The sequence below is a fragment of the Alligator mississippiensis genome, chromosome 16 (genome assembly GCF_030867095.1).
Source record: "Alligator mississippiensis isolate rAllMis1 chromosome 16, rAllMis1, whole genome shotgun sequence".
In the NCBI taxonomy this organism is placed as follows: Eukaryota; Metazoa; Chordata; order Crocodylia; family Alligatoridae; genus Alligator; species Alligator mississippiensis.
In genome coordinates, this window is record NC_081839.1 from 4,852,624 (window position 1) to 4,876,004 (window position 23,381).

At 46.5% G+C, this 23,381-nt stretch overlaps 1 protein-coding gene across 5 annotated transcripts in view; it reads right to left on the reverse strand.

Annotated features, from left to right (window-relative positions):
• Positions 1–23,090, reverse strand: part of KDM4B (lysine demethylase 4B) — a 147,028-nt gene extending 123,938 nt beyond the window's left edge. For 2 of the 5 annotated variants that reach the window (XM_006274237.4, XM_019484030.2), the window contains exons 1-3: positions 22,973–23,090; positions 7,483–7,530; positions 1,782–1,944 (exon numbers count right to left, since the gene is read on the reverse strand). In XM_006274237.4, the coding sequence (XP_006274299.2) occupies positions 1,782–1,922 (141 nt within the window). In that variant the 5' untranslated portion in view covers positions 1,923–1,944; positions 7,483–7,530; positions 22,973–23,090. The remainder of the gene's footprint in view (positions 1–1,781; positions 1,945–7,482; positions 7,531–22,972) is intronic. The other 3 variants (XM_014604920.3, XM_014604922.3, XM_059719690.1) reach the window with 3 other exon arrangements.
• Positions 23,091–23,381: the final 291 nt, after the last annotated feature.

Consider the following 23,381-nt stretch of genomic DNA (forward strand, 5'->3'; position numbering starts at 1 on the left):
CTGATGACATTTACTTCTGACTAATCACCAGCCGTGTTTATTCAATAAATATATTTGCCAGGCTTAGCACTGAGGATTATTTGTGAATTAGTAAAAGTTAATTAAAAACACGCTGCAGAATCCATAAACCTTTTGTGCTGGTGAATTCCCAGTGTTTTAGCTCAGACACACCCACTGGTAGACATCTACAAATACAGATATTTGGGAAGATTAGCAGAGCTCTCTCAGAACCACACTGAATAACCAGCACGTTTAAAAAGGGCAGAGATGGTGATCGTGTAAGCCGTATAGGATATGCAGTAATAAACCCATGCACACAGGGCATGGAAGACAGACCCTCACTCCATGTCCTACTCTGGAGGGCACCACCCCAGGAGGAAGAGCCCAGGGGCATTTTTACATTTGAATTAGTGAGCTGCACTAATTAGAAGTGCCCGGTACAAGTGTGGAAGTGGCACAGCACACGGCAATGCTGAGAAAACAGCGGCGGCGCGCTCTGAACAAAAGCACATCAAACGTGTTTTAGTTCAAAGCGCACCGCCCGCCGTTTTCTCAGGGCTGATGTTCACAGCGCCACTTATACACCTGTGCCCGATGCAGCACTGGGCACTTTAATATACGTGCTCCACCGCACCGGATTTCCAGTGTGTCAAAACAGACTTGCTGCATGTGTGCAAGTGCCCCTAGATGCCGGCTGTTACGAACGTTGCATTAACTAGTCAAAAGATTAAAAGCATAAGTAGCATTGGGAACAGGGCACCTTTCACAACCAGGGGAATGCTCATAAATCACAGAGTCACACTCCTCGCGTGCTCTCCTGCTGGCCCTATTCATCTTGTACTCTCAGCTAGAGACAGAGCAGGCCAGTTGTATCAGGAAGAAGGAAGGAGGCCCACAGCCCTGGCCAGTTCAAAGTCTGGTGGTTCAGGCAATGCACGGGGAAGTAGAAGAGGCAGGTTTAATCTCCCTCAGAAATGAGCAGCCTAGAACCACCAACCACTAGGCTAGTGGGCAAAAGATAGGCGTGTCATCCTCCTCCTCCAATTTACTATGCCATTCACAATGCTGTTAAGTGTCTCCAAGGGAGCTGGGTGCGGTCATGATAGAAGGGTCTTCTTGCATCCAAGTCAATCCCAGGAGGTCAGGCCAAACCCTGGCCCAGCATCTTCTACTGTCCGATTCCCTGTTTTGTGCTTATATGGTCTGGAGGGACACGCAGCTGCCCCTTGAGAGCAGAATAACTTTGCACCCCTTTGGATGCAACAGCTTCATTTCCTTGAGGGGACATGTATTTTTTGCTCGGGCAGCTACACAGGCGTAGACGTCTAGGAAGCAGAACAGGACTTGGGCTGCAGTCTGAAAAATGATGTCTGGCCCACTGGTCTCCATGTCTGTGTGCAGAAATTAAAGATCCCACTACATTTTTGAAGAAAACAGCATCACCCCAATGGCTTAGACAAGGTGCCTTGTAAACCGACAACATTTCTAGTTTTTAAGCACAATTTTTTTGCCTGTAACACCCGTGCACTACAAGTATCTCGCACTTTATATACGGACCACCTGAAGACAGTCACAGTAAGAGCAACACCAAGTGAAAACTAATTAGTTCTAATTGGCGCCATGTAATAAGCACTGTTCCCAAGATGTGACAGTCCAACATAACTGGGATTTTCCCATTTAGGCACCAGACCCAGTAGCACTGTTCAGGAGCCCAATACTGAGCTGGGCCCATTTTCGACTTTTGTAAGTCCAGCCAACTGGTAAATCAAGACTAAACTCACCTTGGCAAGTCCTGCCCTGTGAGCTCCTTGCGATTCAATGTAGGCAACATATTTCGCAAAGTCCCGAAATTGCTCTAGGGTGGGACGAAAGGTCATGATCTTACAGCCCGGGTTCTGTGGACTTGGGTTTTCAGACCCCATGTTTCCAGCAAGTTTTCAGCACCTGAACAAGAGAGGAGGGGAGGGTACAGGAGAGAGTAGAAAAGGGTTAAACAGAAATGCATTCCTTTCCTTACATACTCCTTTTACAACCTCACAAAAAACTTATCCAGGTTTCTGTTCCCCCCCCACAACCAATGGAGCACCAATTATACCACCACGGACCCCTACCCCCCCATCTTGCAATTAATCACCCAAAAATGTACTATTTTGCTCAAGAAACTGGACTTAAAATATTATTCTGTAGCCTAAAAGAAACATAGTTCTTTTATCAACTGTGAAGCAGTGTTTCCCATCCATACTGCTGTTCTGAACTGCAAACCTCACTGTATTTTCCATATTCACCCCGCCAGTTTTCAGACAAGGGGCACACATTCTCAACAGAATCTATATATTCATTTCCCATCTACACAAACCATTCTAGACATGGTACAAAATCACAAGGTACTGCTTACTGGAGTTTATTTTTCTACTACGAAGGGGAATCTGCATGTTCATAGACCAAGACACAGTATCATTTGTAGCTACTGATTGCAAAAAAAAAAAAAAAAAATGCAATCGTGATATAAAGAGATATTTCCGTAAGAATGAGAGGTGGCAGGGGGTGGGGAGAGGGCAGAGTGACACAATATAGAGGTATGGTCCCTACCCTCTACCTCTAAGATCCTAGTATCTTCTCTGGAAAAATTAATCTTAATTCATTTGTCTAATAAAGACTCTTGAGTTTTACTTTTCATTCGGTACCACAGTGTAAGGCCTGGCCTATACAGGTTTTGTATACCAGAATGACTACGCTGGCCGGGGTGCAGTTTTGTTTCCACTGTCTGCACATGTATCTTGGGACTCACTGGGGTGGGAACAGTAATGCTACTATTAAAAAGGTGCCTTGGATGTAAAGCAACCAGCTCAAGCAGAACTGGTGCAATCCTGAAGCATGCTAGGGAAATCTTTTGTAGAGGTGGCTAAGACACTGGCTCTGCCTTCCCCCAAAAGCTCATGACCCCATTTGTCAAAGTGGTAAAAACATGTTTGACGCCTCACTAATCCGGGATGACAGGTAGCATCAGTTTCCAAAAATGCCTTTTTTCATGACCGCTTGCTAGGAAACATCATCCATTTCTCTGTGACATGGAGTTGGACACTGTAATAATGCAATGTTCACCTCCAGGCTGTATTAGCACTAGCACACTTGCATTGCCTATGGAATGCAAAATGAACACAAGCTTTGGCTTCTCCACTGTTCAGCCCACTGCAAGCACGTGTCTGCACCCAACTCCTTCCACCTCCAGCTTCTGATCCCAGAAAGGGAAAAGTGCCAAAAACTCCACTAAGTCCGCTACAAACTTTGCTACTGATGTTATCTGGAAGGTGCTGAGATCCTATGGTGATGGTGGTCACATGAAGAAATAAACCTTACCCATCTTAGGGTTTTCTTTCTTGTTCCCATCCGTGTACAAACTAAACTAGGATAACTGTTCCCCAACCGTGTACAAACTAAGCTAGGATAACTAGGATGACAGCTGAGGAAGATTTGGGGGACTTGTACTAATAACTATAACAGAATACACATATCAGTTATGCTTAAACAAAGGCTAAGCAAAGTCGATGGCTTGCCCAAATACTTCAGCTCCATTCATTTACTCTGCATAAGTGGATGTCCTTCAACATTAAGCTAAAGGCATTCACTTCAGCCCTCTTTTTTTCAGCATGCATACTGAAGCAAATGGTTGTCATTCATAATTTTAGAGCAGCATACTTCTTCCTCTTCCTCCATTACTTTCCCTGAAAGCAACTTGCACGCTAGGTTACAGATAATGCTAGTTATTTCCTCTTCTGCTCAAGTGCTAATCTGCACCCAGTTAAGACAGAAGCTATTTAATAGATGGACTCCTACACTGTAATTTAATGCCATTTGCACTTTATAGTGGGTCAGATTAGTGTTCTGCTCCCTAAAAATATAGAAAGCTCGTTTTAAAATCTCGATCAACTCAAAAAGCAACTGTTTGATTTCTTTCAAAATTTGCAGATTTTTTTTTTTTTTTTACCCTGGGCTGTGTTTAAAATTTGGAAAAACTGATCTTTACAAAAGGAAAGTTTAAAAAAATTACAAGGAACTGTACTTGCAGAGAGTTGTGAACAGACTGCATGCCTTAAAGACACGCACACCGCCCCCCCCCCCACACACACTCTCAGAATACCACGAATCTCACTAGAGGGCAGTGACAGGCTTCTAAGGATTACTACAATATGCAGCAAAGCCCCATCAGCTGCAGTCATCAGATGTCAAAAATAAAGTGGGGCTGAACCTTGCCGGGTATGTACCAAAATGGAAAACCTCCAAGAAAAATCCAGGTGCAGCGTACTTCTCTCTGTTAAAAATCAGAACCGTGTTGGAAGCAACCAGCCTTTTGCAGGGACAGAGACATTTACTACCTATAAATACAAATACAAACCTGAACAGGGTACCAAGCCTATCTACAGAGAACTCCCACGCAACTTTCAGTTGGCTACCAGATTATTCATGAGCATTTTTACCAGGGCAAGGATTTCTATGGGTGGTATCTTATACTGGGCCAACTGCGCGGTTGCGATAGACTTGGACAAGCTTTGGAATGCAAAATAATCAATGGGGAGACTTTTAATCAACTAATTCCAAAATTTGCTCTTGAGTGCCCCTTTAAATTATATTTATCTATCTAGATATCTAGATGTAGATATAAATGTATGATGATGTTCTGCTGACTCCACTGCTGTGCTCTCCAGCTGCTCTTTATTGCAAGCTCAAGATCAACACAACCAAAATTTGGCCGCACCTCTGCACCCTCCTCTTCTCGGCGCACACATCGGCCGGCTGGTTCTCCAGTTATAGCCATGCTATTGGTTCCACATCCTCTTGGCAAAGACAAGGCAGGGGAGCTCCCTCAGCTATTCTACTACTAAAACTGGCTACTCAAACCAACAACTTGGAAAACATCTGTCTGTCACCCCTCCAGGCTCTCTCCCAATAATCTTATGGGTTGTCTGCAACAGCCATAACATTTGCAGGTAGAAATGGCATCTTCAGACAGACTGTCCTTTTAAATAATGGCTGCAATTTCATCTGTGCATTAAGAAATTCCTATAACTACAGCATGTCAAGCATTTTCGGATGCTTCTAGGTCACCAGGTCCCTGGGGAAGGGCATGTATTTTCTCTGCATTGTAAACTATTGCATTATAGACTATTGCACTCTTTGCATTATTCCTCGTGCTGCTCAAATGTTTTACAATAATACTGGAGAGAGAGAAGCATTTCCAGTTCCAGGGTCCAACCAGTTGACTGATGTACCCGCACTGATACTAAATAGTTTCCTCATTAGCATCTGGGGAAATTGCATTGACTGGGAAAGAGCACATGCTGGTGCTTAATCCAAAACAAGAAGAACCAGTAGTCAGGACCATGTTTCAAGGTGAGATTTCCAAAACCCTGTCCCTCCAAATTCTCACCCAACAGGCTGCTCTAAGGCAGGGGCAGGCAATTATTTTGGGCAGGGGGCCGCTTACTGGGCCACATGATAGGCAGCCAGGGGCAGATAAATATTAATTTTCTAAATTTTTTAGGGTCCCCGTGGGCTGGACAGAACAGCCTGGCAGGCCGCATCCGGCCCCCAGGCTGCATTTTGCCCACCCCTGCTGTAAGGCAACACAGGAAAGCTGCAGCCACTTTCAACACTCTTGAAAACAGAGCAAAACAATTTTCTGCACAAGCAAGGTGGGGAAAGTAGAGAAAAATCCTGCGCCAGCACTGCTTAAGGACAGCTTTAAAAGATCTGGCACAAGGTAAGACCTAACATTTCCTCCTGATAAAAATCCAAACCAATGCTCTCAAAGCCATCTGTCCCAGAGATGCCCCACCACTACCTGCAGGTTCTCGACAATGCCCTGGCTGCAGAAGTAGCAGCCTGCCACCTTCTCACCACCCGGCCAAAAGCAGATAACCAGAGTAAACTAAAAGGAAGCAAAAGGAATAGCCTTAGGCAGGAAGGACATTTCACTGACCAGTTGTGTATTCACAGGAGTCTACTTTTCCCTTGAAAAAGCAAGATAGTGATGTCTCTCTCTCTGCCCTGGCTCGCAGAAGAAACATAAGGCATCTTGGATTTTTCCATACTGTTTAATCTGATCTCGCTGCTCTAAAGCGAATCTTAACGGGCACCCTAGATAATACTTGCTGTGGTGTGTGTTCAGCTAATTAACCTAATTAAGCTATTACAACAGCTAACTATAGAAGCCATAAGCAGGAGGGGAAGAATCAGTTCTCCCACTTCCCTTTACTTCTGATTATAAAAAGCAGAGCGGAGGGACACCTGCGTGTCAACAACATCCTGTTATCAACCAAGGCCACGTGCCGTTCTACATGAGTAGGAGTGTGAAGCCCGTAATGAGGAGCTCTCAGACCTAGCTCTTGTGGAGGAGCAGAAGTTTTCATTAGTATTATTTATTTCATTTTCCTTCTTCACAACTGCGCTAGCAGGTAGGTACAGCTGCATTAAGTGAGACCCAGCGCTGTAGTTTGGACAATGCTGGAGCATTTTACTGCTAGCCGCTCGCCATCTGCCAAATACGCTGCGATGAGGAACCGCGCGAGCGGCTGGACCAGCAAGAGCTGCTGATATAAGCCAGGCAGGAACTAGAAGGGTCTGAAGGAGATATTTTGCTGCCACGAACAAAGGCAGCCACAAACCGAAAGACCAATTTGGAAAGGTTTAATAGGAGAAGCAGCTTATTAAGTTGTCGGAGGAGCTATTCTGAAAACGCACAAAGGGAGCTCCCTCCTTTCATTCAGAGCCCTGAGCAACCTCATCCTCTTCCCTGGCTCGGGCTGCCTTAGCAAGGGCACCACGGAGGACCATTTTACAGGAAGGCTCTAAGCCTCATCACCTGTCCCTGGACAGAGACATCAGCAACCTTCAAATCTGCCTCGCACGCTTCTTTTAGCAGCAGACAACGTCCCAAAAGTTGACCGACAAAGGACCTGAAAGGATCACTCTTTTCCCTCCAGGACAGGAATGTGTCTGTGTCTAGGAAGCATCCAGCAAACTGAGCCCAATGAGAAATAAGAATTTTAAAGTCTTTTCCATTTTATTTTCCAAGTGAATAACCCTCTCCCTAGCACAGACAGCGAGGTAGGAAAGTATTCTCCTCTTTCCACACTACACTACAGTCATTTGGCTCTCCATAGGAAGCAGGTTCATTCTGCTGTTCAAGCAGTGAGAAGCACTACAGCCATTGCCACTGGACACTGATAGCAACTCTCTTCTCACACATCCTGGATAGCAGATGTCTGCAGCTTTTTTAGGAGCCACTTCTAAGGCACTGGGGCTAGGAGGTAAGAACAGAAAAAGATCTGTGAGCACTGAATCAATGGGGTTTTATCACAACCTTTTGCTACGCAATCCAGAGTAAGAGGATGCAAATGTATCTGGTGGAGACAGGAAAGGAAGGTGCATGAATAATTGCAAAATAATATGCAAAACAAGTCATGGAAAGGATATACAACATACCTGTGAGTACCAGGATGGTCAAGTAGGTACTGTAACGCAGTACAGCAACTGCATGCAGAAGAGGAAACAAAAGAGAAGAGAGATCACATAAGACACTAAGTAAAAAAGAGGCGTAAAGAAACTCGGGAAGAACACCTGACCTGGTACAAATCAAGAAGTTACCCGACCTAAGTGCCTATAACAGGAGACGATCCCAGACACCAAGGTGACAAGCCTCCTGGTAAAGGCTAAGCAGGACAAAATGAAAAGGGACACAAAGTTCAGTTCAGTTAATTTATTCAGTAACTAACCGCCATTAACCACAATTTGCGTGTATAACTGTATTGTGCACAAAATTTTGGGGCGAGACAGAGCTTCAGCCCATGAAAGCTTGTGCTATACATACATGTCTACTTTGGTTGGTCTATTGGGGCAAATCTACCCTGCCTTCTACATATATTTTTGGTCAATCCAGGAACACTGATCTACACGGCAATAATTTGCACTCATTCAAGCATGAAACACTCAAAGCATTTTGCTGAAAGCCCTGGGTTTTCTCTTCTACATTAAACGCAGTGAGTCCAGGAAGCTCCATGGATTTTGCAATGAGGGGTGAAGAATACCATGCAACACACTTCTAGCCTGAAAACAAACAGGAGACCCCACAAATGAACAAACTGAGATTACACCCCCACCCCTTGAACCCTCTGCAGCTATATGGTATAAACAGGTACAGGACAGAGGACTATCAGGTTTGAGTCATTTGTTAAAAATTAACAAACATCACTAGAGAAGCTGAATTAACTACAATTAAACTTTCATTCCATGGTTAAAAGCTAGTGCTTCTCAGAGAGTTCAAGTGACAAGGTCTAACGCAGCAATCCTCAAGTGACAAGGTCTAACGCAGCAATCCTCAATCGGGAAAAGTGCCTTGAGATTCTTTTAAGGGTGTTACATGGTGCCATGCACTGTTAGCACTACAAAAACATGATTCACAAGATAAATCCAGGTTTCAGACAGTATCCACAGAGTTAAAAAATTCTGCCTTGTTGCGGTCTTTCCGAGTTCTTTGCAAGAGTAGAATTTCTGTATTATTTTTCCATAGTAAAAAAGTAAACCCATTGAATATGCACAGCTGGCATTTTCTGGAGGGTGTCTTGAATCTAGCAAAGGGTGCTGCGAGTCTAAAAAGGTTGAGAACCACTGGTCTAATGTGTGGTCCCACTGCCATATCTGAAGCAGTAAGCCCAAGGATGAATACAAATTTTCTTTGCTTTGGACTCCTCTATACTAAGGTAGGGAATTAAATTACATGCAAAAACTGTGTTAAAAAACAAAACAAAACACTGAGGTGGCGAAGTCAGGCACTCGAAAGTTAGAAAGTGCCAGAATTTAAGCTGCCCAATGCAATGTGAATTTGGTCCCCTTGTGTATTATGACACAGGCATTAATTACACTTTTTGGTGCTTTTTTCTTTTCCCCTACATAGAGTTCATCCCAGAGCTGGGGACCAGAGAAGGACACTATTGTCAGTAAAGCCCGCCTCCTTCATTCCAAAAACTGGACATTTGGAGTGCAATCCCCTGCCTGAGAGCAAGAGAAAGCATCTCCCTGTTACGAGAGCTGGATGCATGTCCGGGACATGGGATTCCTTCTCTTGTTCTGCAAAGTTAGGGCCTTGTTACACCTTAAACCGGGGACGGACAAAATACAGCCCCTGCCAGGCAATTTCATCTGGCTAGAGGTGCCCATCAACTAAGTGTACCCTGCCAGGCCCTTCCGCCCATGAGGGTGGGAGCAAGGTACCCGCCTCTATCACACAGCACGTGTGCAGCTCCCGCACTTGCACGCCACCAAGGGAAGCCCCCTGCAATGGAGCCAGCTGACTTCCTCGGCCCTGCAGGGAAGCAGGGGCTGGGGCTCCCCTCCACTTCGGGTGGAGTCCTGGGACCTGCACGGCAGGGAGCGGGAAGGCAGCCAGCTCCATCACGGGTCTTCCCCTGACGGTGCACGGTGCTGGGAGCTGCACATGCGCTGCAGGGAGCGCCACGTGATAGAAGCGGGCCAGCCTGGCTGAACTCCTCGCCACCAAGTGCAGCTGTGGCTGGAGCCATGTGCCGCCAGGCGGCAGCACCTAAGCGGGCCGTCAGCACCCCGAGTGTCAGCACCCTGCTGCTGCTGCCACTTGCGGCGGGTGTCGTGCACCGTGGGACGGAGTGTGGGGGGTGTCCCCACGCCTCCCCTAGCCTCCCTCACACCCCACAAATCCCACACCCCCACACCCTGCCTGCACAACCCCCACACATACACCCCTCCAACATACCCTATTGTCCCCCACACCCCACCATACACATGAACCCCCAACCACCCTCCACCCCTACACAATATACAATAGTAAGACTTTATTTTTGAGTTATTATGCAATCACCTCTATATACACTATGCAAACACAACAATATTTTTTGCAATAAAATTAAAATATGTTATAGTAGGTGTTTGACTTTGGGTCTGTAATTTGGTCTTTTTTTGTCTCCAAGATGGCAATGCTCCCCTCCCCAAAGGAGTACTTCTGGGATCTTGGGACTTCCAGTCCCAAGATTTTGCCCAGGGCGCAGGGCCACCCTTCCAGCCCTCAACAGCTCACCCAAGCTCATTAAGCAGCCCTCCAGCCAAGATAACTGCCCATCCCTGTTTTACACTAAGTTGCACAACTGCTGATCAGTGTTAGTGCTAGCTGGGAGCTTGAAGCAGCGGCACCTTTAGTCCAGAAACCTTCTCCGACTGTCCCCCACCTGCACAGCTGGGACTTGCCACCAGCGGCCTGGGGAGCAGGGCCAGGACTAGGAGCTGTAGGAGGTCAGGAGGTGGAAAGTTTGCCCACAGAGAACAGGAGGGTGGAGAAGGGACCACTGCATCCTAGGGTACTGGAGGACTTCAACTTGGGCAGCACATGTGCGGGAAGAGGCCTTTAATTATTACCCTTTAATATTTGTAAAGCAGGCAATACCACAAGTGATGCAATTAACTGATAAAGAGGAAACTAATAATTCTATCCGAGGGAAAGGTTGAAATGCTGTGCAGCAAGCGCCGCTTAAGGCCATACATTCGGCAATGAGGATAAAAACAAAATGCAGAACAGCTACTCATCAACCAGCCTCCAATTCTCTGCACCGAGGTAGGGATCCCCTGGAAAAACTCTGCAATTAAGGACTATCATAACGCATGCAATCAAGGGAATCAAACTGAAGTTGTATTAGCAAACTTAGACCTGCATGAGGAACCCTGGGGAAATGCCACTCGGGTTCCCACCCCTCACTGGTTCCTGGTCCCAATCCTTGGCCACACACTTGCTCTTCCCTTCTGCTTTCTGGCTCCTTTATAGATCCGTCTCACTTTCTCTTTCCTCCCCCGCCTCCCCACTTTTTCCCCCTCCATCATATTGAGCTGCTTGGAAAAATCTCCGCGCTGCCACCCCTTCCCTGCATTGGCCAATTTTCCCCCTCCTCAAAAGGAATGAAGTCAGAAGCAGATACCCTGCACAAATTTCAGCCCAAATGGTTAAAACATGGTGAAGATGCAATCAAAAAAAAAAAAAGAGTGGGATGGTCCTTGTAACATTGCTCAGCACGTCCCATTATAAGCGACTGGTACTATCAGGCACCTCTATTTAAAACTCTGGATACTTCCAGGGAAGGCCAATTAATACAATGCAGCAAAATTGGATAAGTGGACCTAAACACCCCTTGCTGCAACTTAAGACCACAGCTCCTTGCTCTGTCATCTGCCACCAGGGTAGGACGATATAAAAAAAAGTTAAATTACTCATGATTCCTTCATTCTTTTTCCCCCAGTACATTCTGTGTTTTTCCTCCTTGATAAAAAGGTCCTAAAATGTTTCCAGCCATTGGTACTTTGTGTTTAGCATGAACTGCAAGGAAACATTACAACCTGTCCCCAGAAACCTTACACCAACACACACAAACGTTACAAGAGGGGGTTTTGGCAACAACTCACAGTGACTTAGAAGCAAAAGTCCCTTTGAAAGTTTTGGGGACTGTGCTCTGCAGTCATGTAGGCAGCTGAAAATCCTGCAGCTGTTGATGACCAAAAGCCCTATAAGGCTTAAAATCCAAATCTCATAAACACATCTAAGATCAACTGAGTTGTCCTTGGGAAAGTCCCTCGATTTGAAAGTCTGCAGACAAATCATTTGTTTTCACCCATACAGCCCTGGACTTCTGAAGGATTTTTTTGTGGGCGATAGCTTTTATTGGCCCAACTGCATGGTTAGGATTCAGTTAGACAAGCTTTCTAATGCATCATCACTCAGGAGATAATGATCCTCCTCCCTTTTGACAGGTCTTGATTTCCCATTAATCAACTTTTTTTCTCCGGCTAACTCTTTGCTACCCCTGGGAATAAATTTTCCCTCCCCACTTTCACAGCCCAACCCACTATTTTTATTCACTGCTCTGTGGGCGGCTTTCTCCAAACCTGATGAAGAATGCCATGCATCAAAAAGCTTGCCTAACTTTCTCCCAACCATGCAGCTGGGTCCACTAAAAGCTATCCCCCAATAAATTCCTTGCCCCTCTCATAATTCCTCAACCAAAGCTACATCAATCCAACATTACCCTGGACTTCTGTATTTTCCAGGAGGTCTAATTAATAGCACTGATCACAGATACGGTGCAACGACATGGCTTTTGACAACTTTGGCTATAGACAGCTTATTTTAGAGAATGAGAGTCTAGCTTTAACCAGCGCGGTGCTCCTGTTCAATGCTGTGACCTGGGTAAGCGGTAAGAGGCAATTTTTTAGAAATGTAAAGCAAAATGGGGTTGCTACAAGACTACTTCGGAAACAACCGAGGCACTTGGCAATCAACAGACCGGAGATGATGCACTAAAGTGACTCCTGTTGACAAACCCGTACCAATACTAGAGGACTGCAGCCTCCAGCCTTACTTAAAAATTAATAAGTCTGAAAACAGGGCTTCAAATACCTAATGTAATTAAATGGAAAGGACAACCTCTAGTCCAGCCAGCCAGAAAAGGTTAATCATTCCTCTGGTGGCAATTTCTCTGCTCCTCCCATCAAGGAGAGCCTAAATAATTGGAGCTGGTAAACACTTAATAGATCCAGGGCTATCTGTGCTCATCAGTGCAACTGCCCTTTTATTACAGAACAATGAACCTACTAACAATTTAATATAATCAATGCAGACAACAAACATCCCTGCACTTGTCTAAGTCCAGTAAAAGTGTTGTTAACAGTTAAGAAAATTAACTTTCACAGCTCATTACACTACCCAAGAACCACAGAGCAGTGAATCACACACCTTTAAAGGAGACAGACATATGCAGTCTCGGAGGACGTTGTGCTGGAAGTGAAACAAAGCACAAGGAGTCCCAGATGGAGAAGAGGGGCTTCAAATGAACAACAGCGGATCAGAAGACAGCCAAATCGAATAGCTCAGACAGTTGAAAGTTAAAAAGAAAAGAAACACACCTCACAAGCAAAAAAATCACTTGGTTTTAACGATGGGAAAGTAGTCTGCGGTCAGCCAGACCTTCTTTCCAAAAGTGTATCTTGTACACCTGAGCAACAGGAGGTGCCACAATGCATACACTGCACCCATTTCTCACTGGTTAGGAACATAAAAGAGGTACAAATAACTTACGCCCAGTATTTTCACTTTTGGGACCAAAAAAAAGCCTACTTTCTTTCCAGTTTCTAATAGCAATAGTTTGGATTCAGATGCTCTCACTACTTCTGTAAGTCAAGCTTTGCAGCCATGTGTAGTACAGCAAAGAAAAAAAAAACCTGAATGGACTATAAATACAACTTTAAACTCTCCAGTCCAGTTTTCTGAGGTTGTCAGATGAGTCAGCTCTCTCCTGGACCAACAATACATTTTCCTGAAGCGCCAGTGCGTCTACCCCAAGCCGCTCAAGTTTACACCCCACTCATCCCTGAATTATCATCTGAGCGAATACGCTGCGGCTTCCTCAAGGCAGTGGCATTAAGGAAAAAGAAATCTGGACTCCTGTTCCAACGAATCTTCCAGATGCGAGGAAAACTAGCCAGAAATCCAGGACTATCTTCCCAAATCTGCCAGAAGCTCTAGTGACTGGTCCTATTGCTATTTTCCCAACAGCAAGAGAGCGGACTTGACAAGTTCAGTCGGTCACCCCGTGGACATCAGCAAAACTGTCGGCCACATCGTTTTCATGCTACTCGTTGGAAACATAGCAGCAATGGCTTGAAAAATGAGAAAGACCCCATCACTTAAAATAAAGCACCTAAAGGAAGGAGGTGGTAAAGGCAACTCCCTCTCTGGCAGTAGCAACCTGCAGGGCTCTGGACCAGAAGAGGAAGCTTCCACCCAGTGATCAAGCACTCAACAGCCACAGGCTGATATAAGGACTCTCCTGCCCCCCAACAAACACCATGGGAGGAAGGGGGTGGAAGTGGGAGCTGCCCAAAAACACTTTACAGGTTACCATTAAGAGGACAATCTTTCTTATCGCGGCTCAAGTGCTGCACAAGCCCACAGCACCCCCCAGCCACGCCGAGCTAAGCTTTTAAGACAATGTAAATCTCACAATATTAGGAGCAGGAACCTCAGGGCTTGCCTCTGCAGAGAAGGTTCCCAGTATAATTATACTAGTGCAGCTCCCTGCACGGACAACCACCGTATTCCCAAGGGGCCTTACACAGGTATAACGACAGCAGGAGTCGCAGCCGTACATTTTCCCATGCCCGCAGTTATTTAGGCAACAAAGAAGATGAAGCTGCACAGCGCAGCCTCATCTCCCACTGCATTTCAAATGAAATATTGGTAACAGAGAGGTTTCATTCAGCACCTATGTCTTCCATGAAATTCTCCAGCAATGCCAATGTGGAGGGGCAGAAGCCACCAGGAAAGCAGCTCTAAAGTACAGGAAGAGGCACAAGACCAGGGGGCAATTATTTTACTAAACTCCAGAGCTACAGCTAACCTTGACTCAGCCACTTCTCTGAGCCCTCCTAACCTCAGATCAGGGGTCAGCAACCCTTGATTGGGGTCAGCAACCTTTGGCCCCCAGGCCAGACTCAGCCTGCAAAGAGATTTTCTCTGTCCTGCAAAGCTGAGACAGAAAGGAAAGGGCTAGATGGGGAAGGGCAGTGGGGAGGCAGGACAGGTTCGCTTTAGGACCGACTGAGCTCCACTAAATCGGGCTCCCTGCTGCTAAAAGGTTTACCGGATTTAGACGGTAAACTCTTGAAGCAGGGGCTGTCTCACTATTGTTTCTACACTGCCTACCACAATAAGACTCTAATCTCAGCTGGGGCCTCTAGATATTGCTGTAATCCAGAGAATAAATCATAATAAGTCATTAAAATGTCAACAGCTGCAGGAACTCCATCCGCAACAGCAGTCTCACTGTCACTCCTACCAGCGACGGTCCAGTGCTGTTAATGCAATGCTGGGGAAGAGTTTGAGAGTCTTCAGGGTAGACCTGATATATTAAAGAGCATAAATCAAGGCCTTTTCTGGCACCAGAGTGGAGTCTAGAAACGCTGGCAGCAGCCACCACCACCACCCAGCTGCCAGGGAGCTCACACCCCATGTGCTTTGGATGGCACTGCATGGCTCCTCGCCAACCAGGCTGCCAAGCACACAACAGATCCTGGTTAGACACCGGTTGCTGAAGGGAGCCTGGTCACAAGTGTTGTAAATCCACCGGTAGAAAGCAAAGGGGGTTTGGACTGCAAGCACTCTTCTGCTGGACTTCTACAGGTAAAACCCCGTAGTGCGGACAAGGCCGTAAATCCCAAAGCATTAAAGAAAACTTGCAGAGCGAACCAGAGAATGCACGTGCATGTTAACTGGCTTAGCTCAATTCAGTAACAAAACCATTTAAGCCCGATTTAAACCTGCTCAGCACACGGGTCCAAGTTCTCCTTAATTTAGGCAAGCAATAAACACGTCTTGTAAAGATCGGTAATTAAAGGGCACCACTGACATTTTAAAGCCACATGAAAATTCACTTAACCGCCCATGAAGATGAATGACTCAAGCTCACACAAATAAAAAATAGTACCGAGGTGCAAGTGCTCAACACTTCTTCTAGGTGTGCTCAACACTTCTTCTAGGTGTGCTTCACACAAAGGGGAGGGGAGGTCCTCTCTTTTAATGAAACCCTAAACTGCACAGAAAAAAAGTAACAGAGGAAGAAATACAGAAAGCTCATGAGGATCTCAGACTATGCGGTCTCTGCACAGTGTTTTGTAGTTTATTTAAGAGCATCAAGTTAACCTACTGAAAGATCAAACGGCTCCATGCAGCCAGTATCGCTATAGCCAATTGGACTGTACAGTTCATTTCAAATCAAGTGGCACGTCGATCCCAACGGGATGGCTGGCGCTGTCCCCTACTGCTTTGTGAGGAGGAGCAAACTAATAAAGAGAAGTGGCAACCACACAACTGGAAGCTGAAGCCAGGACCAAGTATTGTCCCAGGAGGGTTACTGCTCCAGCTCCATTATCTCCGTATCCAAGGCTTTGTCCAGACTAGGAGGGAAGAAGAGCAGTATTTTGCAGTAGCTTATCTGAGCTAATTCCACTTGAGTGGTAGTAAAGGGACCAGGGGGTTCAACCGAGTTGATATTCCCACCGAGTTAATGCACCTGGAAAACAAACCTTTCCTCCAAGAGTTGAGAGCAGCAGCCCCCCAACTCACGACTCCCATGAGACAATGATCATGTTGCTCAGAGCCACAGGAAATCTTGCTTTCCACAGCATCAGTCCAAAAAAGCCTGTGATATGCATGTGCATGCACACGTGCACGCATTTTGGTTAGTCTATAAGGTGCAAATCTATGCTGCCTTAGCCTCGTTAGTCTGAAGTCAAGTAGAACCACATCTTTCCACAGTTATACAAATTCCATCTGGCTAGGAGGAAGAACCAAGCACGATGTTGCCTGCAGCACGATACTGCCTCAATATCGTTGCCCACAGGCCAGCAAAAAGCAGAATGCACTGGTTAATAAGGTTCAAGACACCCACTCTTTGCAGTCAAAGCTAACTGTGTGCAAAGCAAGGTGCTAATCTGCATAACTTTACACAAAAGGAGACTGTCAACGCATCCAAGAACTGCCTTCTGGCTGACAACAGCACCAGGATAAACACGAGAAAGAGCTGCATAAATGTCAGGCTGCACTGCTAACCTGGATGTGAAGTACTGCCGCTGTTCCCAATTTCCCTGCCGGCAAACAATTTGGAGTGGAGCACGCGTGAAATGTCCGAGCACCAAGACTGCGGTCTTCCTGCACAGTGCTCCATGGAAAGGCAAGGAGAGGAGAGGAGAGAACAGACGGACAGACGAACTGACCATCTTTCTTATACCGCTGGTTAGGCAGGCATTACTTTTAAGATCTCTTGTCCACAGCTCCCGATTCAAAGTCTACAAGGCTGCAAAACGGACAATGCAATGCCAGTGGTCTAAAGTCTATTCTTGTTACATGCCCGACTATCACAGCACCGTGGAATAAATGTGTATCACTAGAACTTAAATACTGCACCACTCTATGCACATATGCACTTCCTAAAGCAGATTAACAGAATAAAGAGATTTATTCCCAACTGTCCACCTACCAGGATTACAAACCTGCAGTAACAGCCTCAGCAATTAGTTCAACTTCTCCATCCTCGGTAGCCCGCAGGGATACTATTTCAGCCATTTGCTGTTCTGCCATTGGAACTATTTTAAAAGCCGTTACTGTCCTCTCACAATAAATTCAAGTTCTTGTTTGCACTCTCGCACAAGGTGCTCACAGGCCCTGCCTACAGTGGGTGTGACACACTGACCCAGATTCCAAGCTTTAAGGCAGCCACATTGCCAGAAAAATGATCGGTGCAGATAGAGACTGAACAAAAGGAAAAAAGAGGAACCGAAGAACAGAGACTACCCTGCCTTCTCCTAGAAACATACCTCAGCCCGAGCACCGCTTCTAAAATAAACCTTAAAAACCACTTTCATGCAGGTAAATTAAGAGAATACTCACATGGATTAGTTTTGCACACAGAAGAATAAAGCAGAGCCTCCAGAGCTGTATTATAGAAACCTTTGCTCCCCTAAATTTCAATTCCAAATACATTTTTCAAAGTTACAGCTATCACCGGAAATCCAAAATTTAACCACAGTCTAGAAAAAGGCTAGTTTTCCTATCGAAGAGTGCATATAGACACTTCAATATATGCAGTGTCAAAAGTGTCAGGAAGAAACTGCAACATTGTGCCTGCTGCTGTCTTAATCTGTGAGGATGACATTTTCCAGTTCAGCTTTTAAACCCATCTGTCCTCCAAACCCACAGCTTCAAACCCAGAAACATGCATTAATGCCAACTACCAAAAGGTGCTGGTTGTTATACCAAAACAGAAATACTTCTGTATTTTTTCAATTGCATACAATTTCTTAAACACCATAAAAGAGCCCAAACCTACAAGTCTTGTTGGGTGCTCCGACTGACTGCATCTTAGGCAGGCAAGGTTCCTTGGGTAGATGCAATATCTTTTATTAGACCCATGAAATAGTTGGGAGACGGTTCTTTGCAAGTTTTCGGGTGCAAACGCCCTTTGTCAGACGTTAGACACCGGGAGACTGCAACTTAATCGTCATTTCTGACAATGAACATTTCAAGGAAGCCTCCCGATGAGCTCCAGATTCTGGTTATTTGTCCTCAAGCTGCCTCTTCAAGACTCTCCGAACTCAAGTCAATGGGGCAGGGGGAAGAAAACCAAAACCAGTCGCCTGCCTCCACTGGAGTCCGAGAGAGGAGTTGACTGATTATTTGAAAGAGTGGGACTATGAAGTACAAATAACTTAAGCCATCTCCGGCTCCAGGCTAAGGAAGATTTATGCTACACCAAAAACAGCACGCTAGGACGTGGGGGCATGCTTTCTGGCACTTTCAGCCATTCGAATCACTCATAATCATGGAACTTCATGGTTTATTAAATGAGATACAGTATTTATACCATGCAAATTTAAAATAGCTATCCTATTACCATAACTTACTTGTTAATGGCTTTTAGGATACATATATAGAGTGAGCAAGTGACAGGTAAGCTTTTTCTTGATCTTGGACCAAATATTAAGTGACAAACAGAAGTAGCTTTCTGGACCAAGTTGGAAAGAGAGGATATGTTGAGCTGCGCACATGCTGACTGGCTTAGTGCTAGCTGGGAGCTTGGAGCAGTGGCACCTTTAGTCCAGAAACCTTCTCCAACTGTCCCCCACCTGCACAGCTGGGACTTGCCACCAGCAGCCTAGGAGCTGTAGGAAGTCAGGAGGTGCAAAGTTTGCTCACAGAGAACAGGAGGGTGGAAAAGGGACCACTGCATCCTGCGATACTGGAGGACTTCAACTTGGGCAGCACATGTGCGGGAAGAGGCCACATCTTAATGGACAGGAGCTGGGTAACGAGGATCAGAAATAATCGTGCCCTGGAGCGGTGCAACTTTGAGCTGCATGATGAGTGCTTTCAGCCACTTTCAGGTATTGATGCGCAGACAAACCAAGGGTTAAGAACTCCGGGAGCTGCCCAAAATTACCATGTAATAAAGCCCAAGAAGTCCATCCCTCCCTTAGCAATTGGTATCTGCATGAAGCAAACCCAGTGACATTGGATTTTGAGAGACCGAGTCCCATTCTTTATAGCCATCCTCGCTTATGGCACCACAGGGCTTCAGAAGGAAGGGTATAATAGTAATCAGTTCAAAAGCCTTTATTTAAAAACCCTTGGTTTGATCACTTCACCCAATACAAGTTGTGCTTTAATAACCATATTTGCTATTGTACAAATCTGTGTCAAAGAGTTCTGGAAACTTGAGGATTTGGAAGCCTGCAGGTCCATTTTAAGGACAAGCCATTATTTAGTCTTTTAGGTAAGCATTAATAGCTGACATTCAGATTTCTGTGTGGTCCCTGAATTATAAACCTATTACTTTGCATACCATGTTGCATGGTCACAGCAGCCACAGTGACATCCAAGTGTACTATATGAACCTCTTGCTACTGCTGCCATATATAATTTGACTGTAGGTGACAGATAAGTGATGTTATAATGAACGTAATGCTGTGCATAGATGCAAACAGGCAACCAATCGGCAGAGATGGCATATTGCAAAACACTTCACATGCTACCCCAACAAACTAGTAAGTCAGGGATGAAGAGCTGGAAAATTCATTCATCAGCTCAAATTTCTCAGCATTCTCTCCAATTCAACCAGAGATCACACCCATCCTGTTTCTAAGCCCCGACCCTTGCAAAGAAACTTCACAGTGTGTTAACTGATGCATGGTGGTCTCAGCCTGCAGCAAGATAATGCTATTATTTCAATCTAAGTGTGAACTTCCCTATTCATCTTAATGAGGTGTGAACTTTGAAGCCTAAATATGGCCCCTGAAATGCAAACATATTGTTTACCATATCACAGCTGATCATCCTCCCAGAAAACATTATGAACCATAGAATTGCTGATAAGCTACCAGAAAACTAACATGCTTATCCAGTGGGGCTGGATATACTGGTTTTGCCAAAATATTTTATCTTCAGAACAGTTCAAATTTTAAACATGCAACTAGTTGCACATTCTTTTGATCATTCGAGGTATCTATTATCTACAGTTCAGCAAATAACACGCACTTCTACCGTCTACTACTGCTGGGAATCCATGACAAAAAAAAATCTCCAAGTGCAGATGGGTTTTCATTCCATTTGATCCCAAAACAGTTCAACCCCATATGCCAATAGATATTTCTGAGAGGTCCATGCGTTTCAAAGAAGTAGCCAGCATTAGATGCAGGAGCATCTAAGAGGGCACTCCCTCCTCAGCATCAACTTCACCAAAAAAAAATGTACACACACACACACACACACACACACACACACGTATATATGTGTGCGCACACACAAAATATGACCGCAAGAAAACCAAGAACCAGAACAGCTCTTGCAGAGGCTGATGTGCAAAGTTTACCGCTTCCTAGGTGTGATGGTGACACTTATGCAGAGTTATAATCACATTTCATCTGCTCAAACAAAGGACTTTGCGGTGGGACAGAGGCAGAAAGGACACTGTACTACCAAAGGTTAAACCATATTTCCCTTGCAGACAAAGCCCTTATGCACTGTCCCACAATATAGAACCACTGCTAATAAAAAGACTCAAGTCCAACCAGCTACACCTTAGAAAACTGCTATCCCTATGACGAAATGATGACTATCCACAGACTCCAGGCTTTGGAAAGACCCATTTATCAAGCTCAACGTTCCCACCTGCTAAATGGTTAGCACAACCTATTCCATTAACAGAGAACCTGCAAACCTTAGGTTTTGCATATTTTTCTGCTTCAAAAGACTTCACAAATGCTAGACACTGTCACACGCAAGTTCCAGGCGCTCAACGGGACCCGGTAAAACAGAAGGACTCCAATTACTAGCTACAATCACTACAAATAACCGCCTTCCTCCTCTACCAGTCACTGAAAGATACAAAAAGTTTGGACTCTCCCCACTTCCATATTTCTACTGCTTATGACAGTTTTTCCACACAGCAGCAACAAAGCAAAATATATCTAAAACGATGCAGCGATAAATATAAAAAGTTACAAAACTATAACAGTTTCAAGCCTAAAAAAACCCCAAAACCCTTGGAAAAAAAGCCATCAAGATTTCAGACTAGTAGGGTTTCTTTAAAACCAGAAGTTCTGAAAGGGGGAAACGAATTGAACTTTCTGGGGCTGAAGCGGAGTTATCCACGGAGGATAACTAGCTGTCATCAACTATTTGCACTGCCACAGCAACTAGGCACCCTAGTAATGGACCATGCGCAGTCCTAGGTAGCCCTTTCTGCCCAGGAGAACTTTTACCATCTTTTCTCCAATGCCGACGAAGGGCGTTTGTGCCCGAAAGCCTGCCATGAAAGCATTTTTTTTGCAAAAATCTTGTTGGTCTAATCAAAGATATCGTCTCTGCTATGAGTCCTGATTGCCTTTTACTTACGGTTTGGCAGGGGGGTTGACGGTTATGCGGTGTTTGATAGTTATAGGGGGCTTGAATAGTTATACGGGTTTGTTATAGGGTGTTTGGTAGATAGCTGGTTTGAGAGTTAAAAGGGGGGTTGATACATATAGGGTGTTTGATAATTGTGGGGTTTGACAGATAAGGGGTTTGGTAGTTATAAGGCGGTTTGATAGATAGGGGGGTTGTTATTGGGTGTTTGATAGTTATAGGGGGTTTGTTATAGGAGGTTTGGTAGATAGCGGGGTTGATATAGGGGGTTGTTATAGGGTGCTTGATAGTTGTAGGGGGTTTGATAGATAGGGGGGTTTGTTATAGGGTGTTTGGTAGATAGCGGGGTTGATAGTTATAAGGGGGTTTGATGGATGGGGGGTTGTTATAGGGTGTTTGATAGTTATACGGGGCTGGATAGATAGGGGGGTTGTTATAGGGTGTTTGGTAGATAGCGGGGTTGATAGTTATAAGGGGGTTTGATGGATAGGGGGTTGTTATAGGGTGTTTGATAGTTATAGGGGGCTGGATAGATAGGGGGGTTTGTTATAGGGTGTTTGGTAGATAGCGGGGTTGATAGTTATAAGGGGGTTTGATGGATGGGGGGTTGTTATAGAGTGTTTGATAGTTATAGGGGGCTGGATAGATAGGGGGGTTGTTATAGGGTGTTTGGTAGATAGTGGGGTTGATAGTTATAAGGGGGTTTGACAGATAGGGGGTTTGATATAGGGTGTTTGATAGCTGTAGGGGTTTGATAGATATCAGGGTTTGTTCTAGGGTGTTTGATAGTTGTCGGGCGCTCGATACCCTGCAGAGACCGAACAAAAGGGGTCCCTGCCCCAGGAGCGATACCCATTCCCCGCACCAGCGTTATTTAAACACCCCAGAAGTTTAAAAAAAAAAAAGCAGTTTTAAAAAGCACCACCCCCCCAGCCCTTTTAATGATAAAATCACATCAAGACGCAGCGCCCCCAGACCAGCGCTCCCCCGGCCCCACGACGAGCCCCCGCGCCGCGAGACGGCGACGATGACAACCCCGCACCGGCCTTCAGGGCGCCCCCGCCCCCACCCCCGGTCATCCCGGGTCGCTCCCCCGCGCCGCAGGCGACCCCGCTCCGGGCACCCCCGCTCCTGTCAGCGCCCTGCGCCAAGCGCTGCGGCCGGGCCGGGCCGGGCCCGTGCGTGCGGGGCTGTGCGGGGCGCCGGGGATTATTATTAGCCACCACCCCCCCCCCCGTCCCCCGGGGGTGCGGGCCGCGCTAGGACCAGGGGCCTTTTGTGCGCGCAGGGGGGGGCGGGGGGGGGGAGGGGGAGGCTCCGCGGGTCCCGCAGCGCGGGGTGTCGCCGGGCTCCGAGGCCGGGAGAGGCCCGGGCGGGGGCGACGGCAGGCCCGGGCGGGGGTGGCGGCGGCGGCAGTTGCAGGCCCGGGCCCGGCCCGCGCGGCCTTACCTGGGCGGGCGCGTCCCGGCCGGCGGAGCCCCCGCAGCGCCCGGGCGGGGGGAGCAAGCGGAAAGGGGGGGGGCGCGATCCGTGGTATCCCACAACCAGCACCTGCCGCCCGCCCCCCGCCGGCTCTCATTGGGCCGGGCCGCCACTGCCTCCGCCGCCATTGGGCAGCGCGTCCGGGGACGGGCAGCGGCCCCGCCCAATCGCCGCGCGGCTTGCCGAACAACAAGGCGAACGAGCTTCCTCATTGGGGCAGCCCTGCGGGGCGGGCCGCTGGGGCGCTGCGCCAATGCGGGAGAGGAGGGGGAGGGTAACCCCGCCCCTGCGAGCGCGCCATTGGGTGAGATCCGAGTGGGAGCGAGGGGATTGGCTGGCGAGGACATCCATCAGGGTAGGCCGGCGCCGGGAGCAG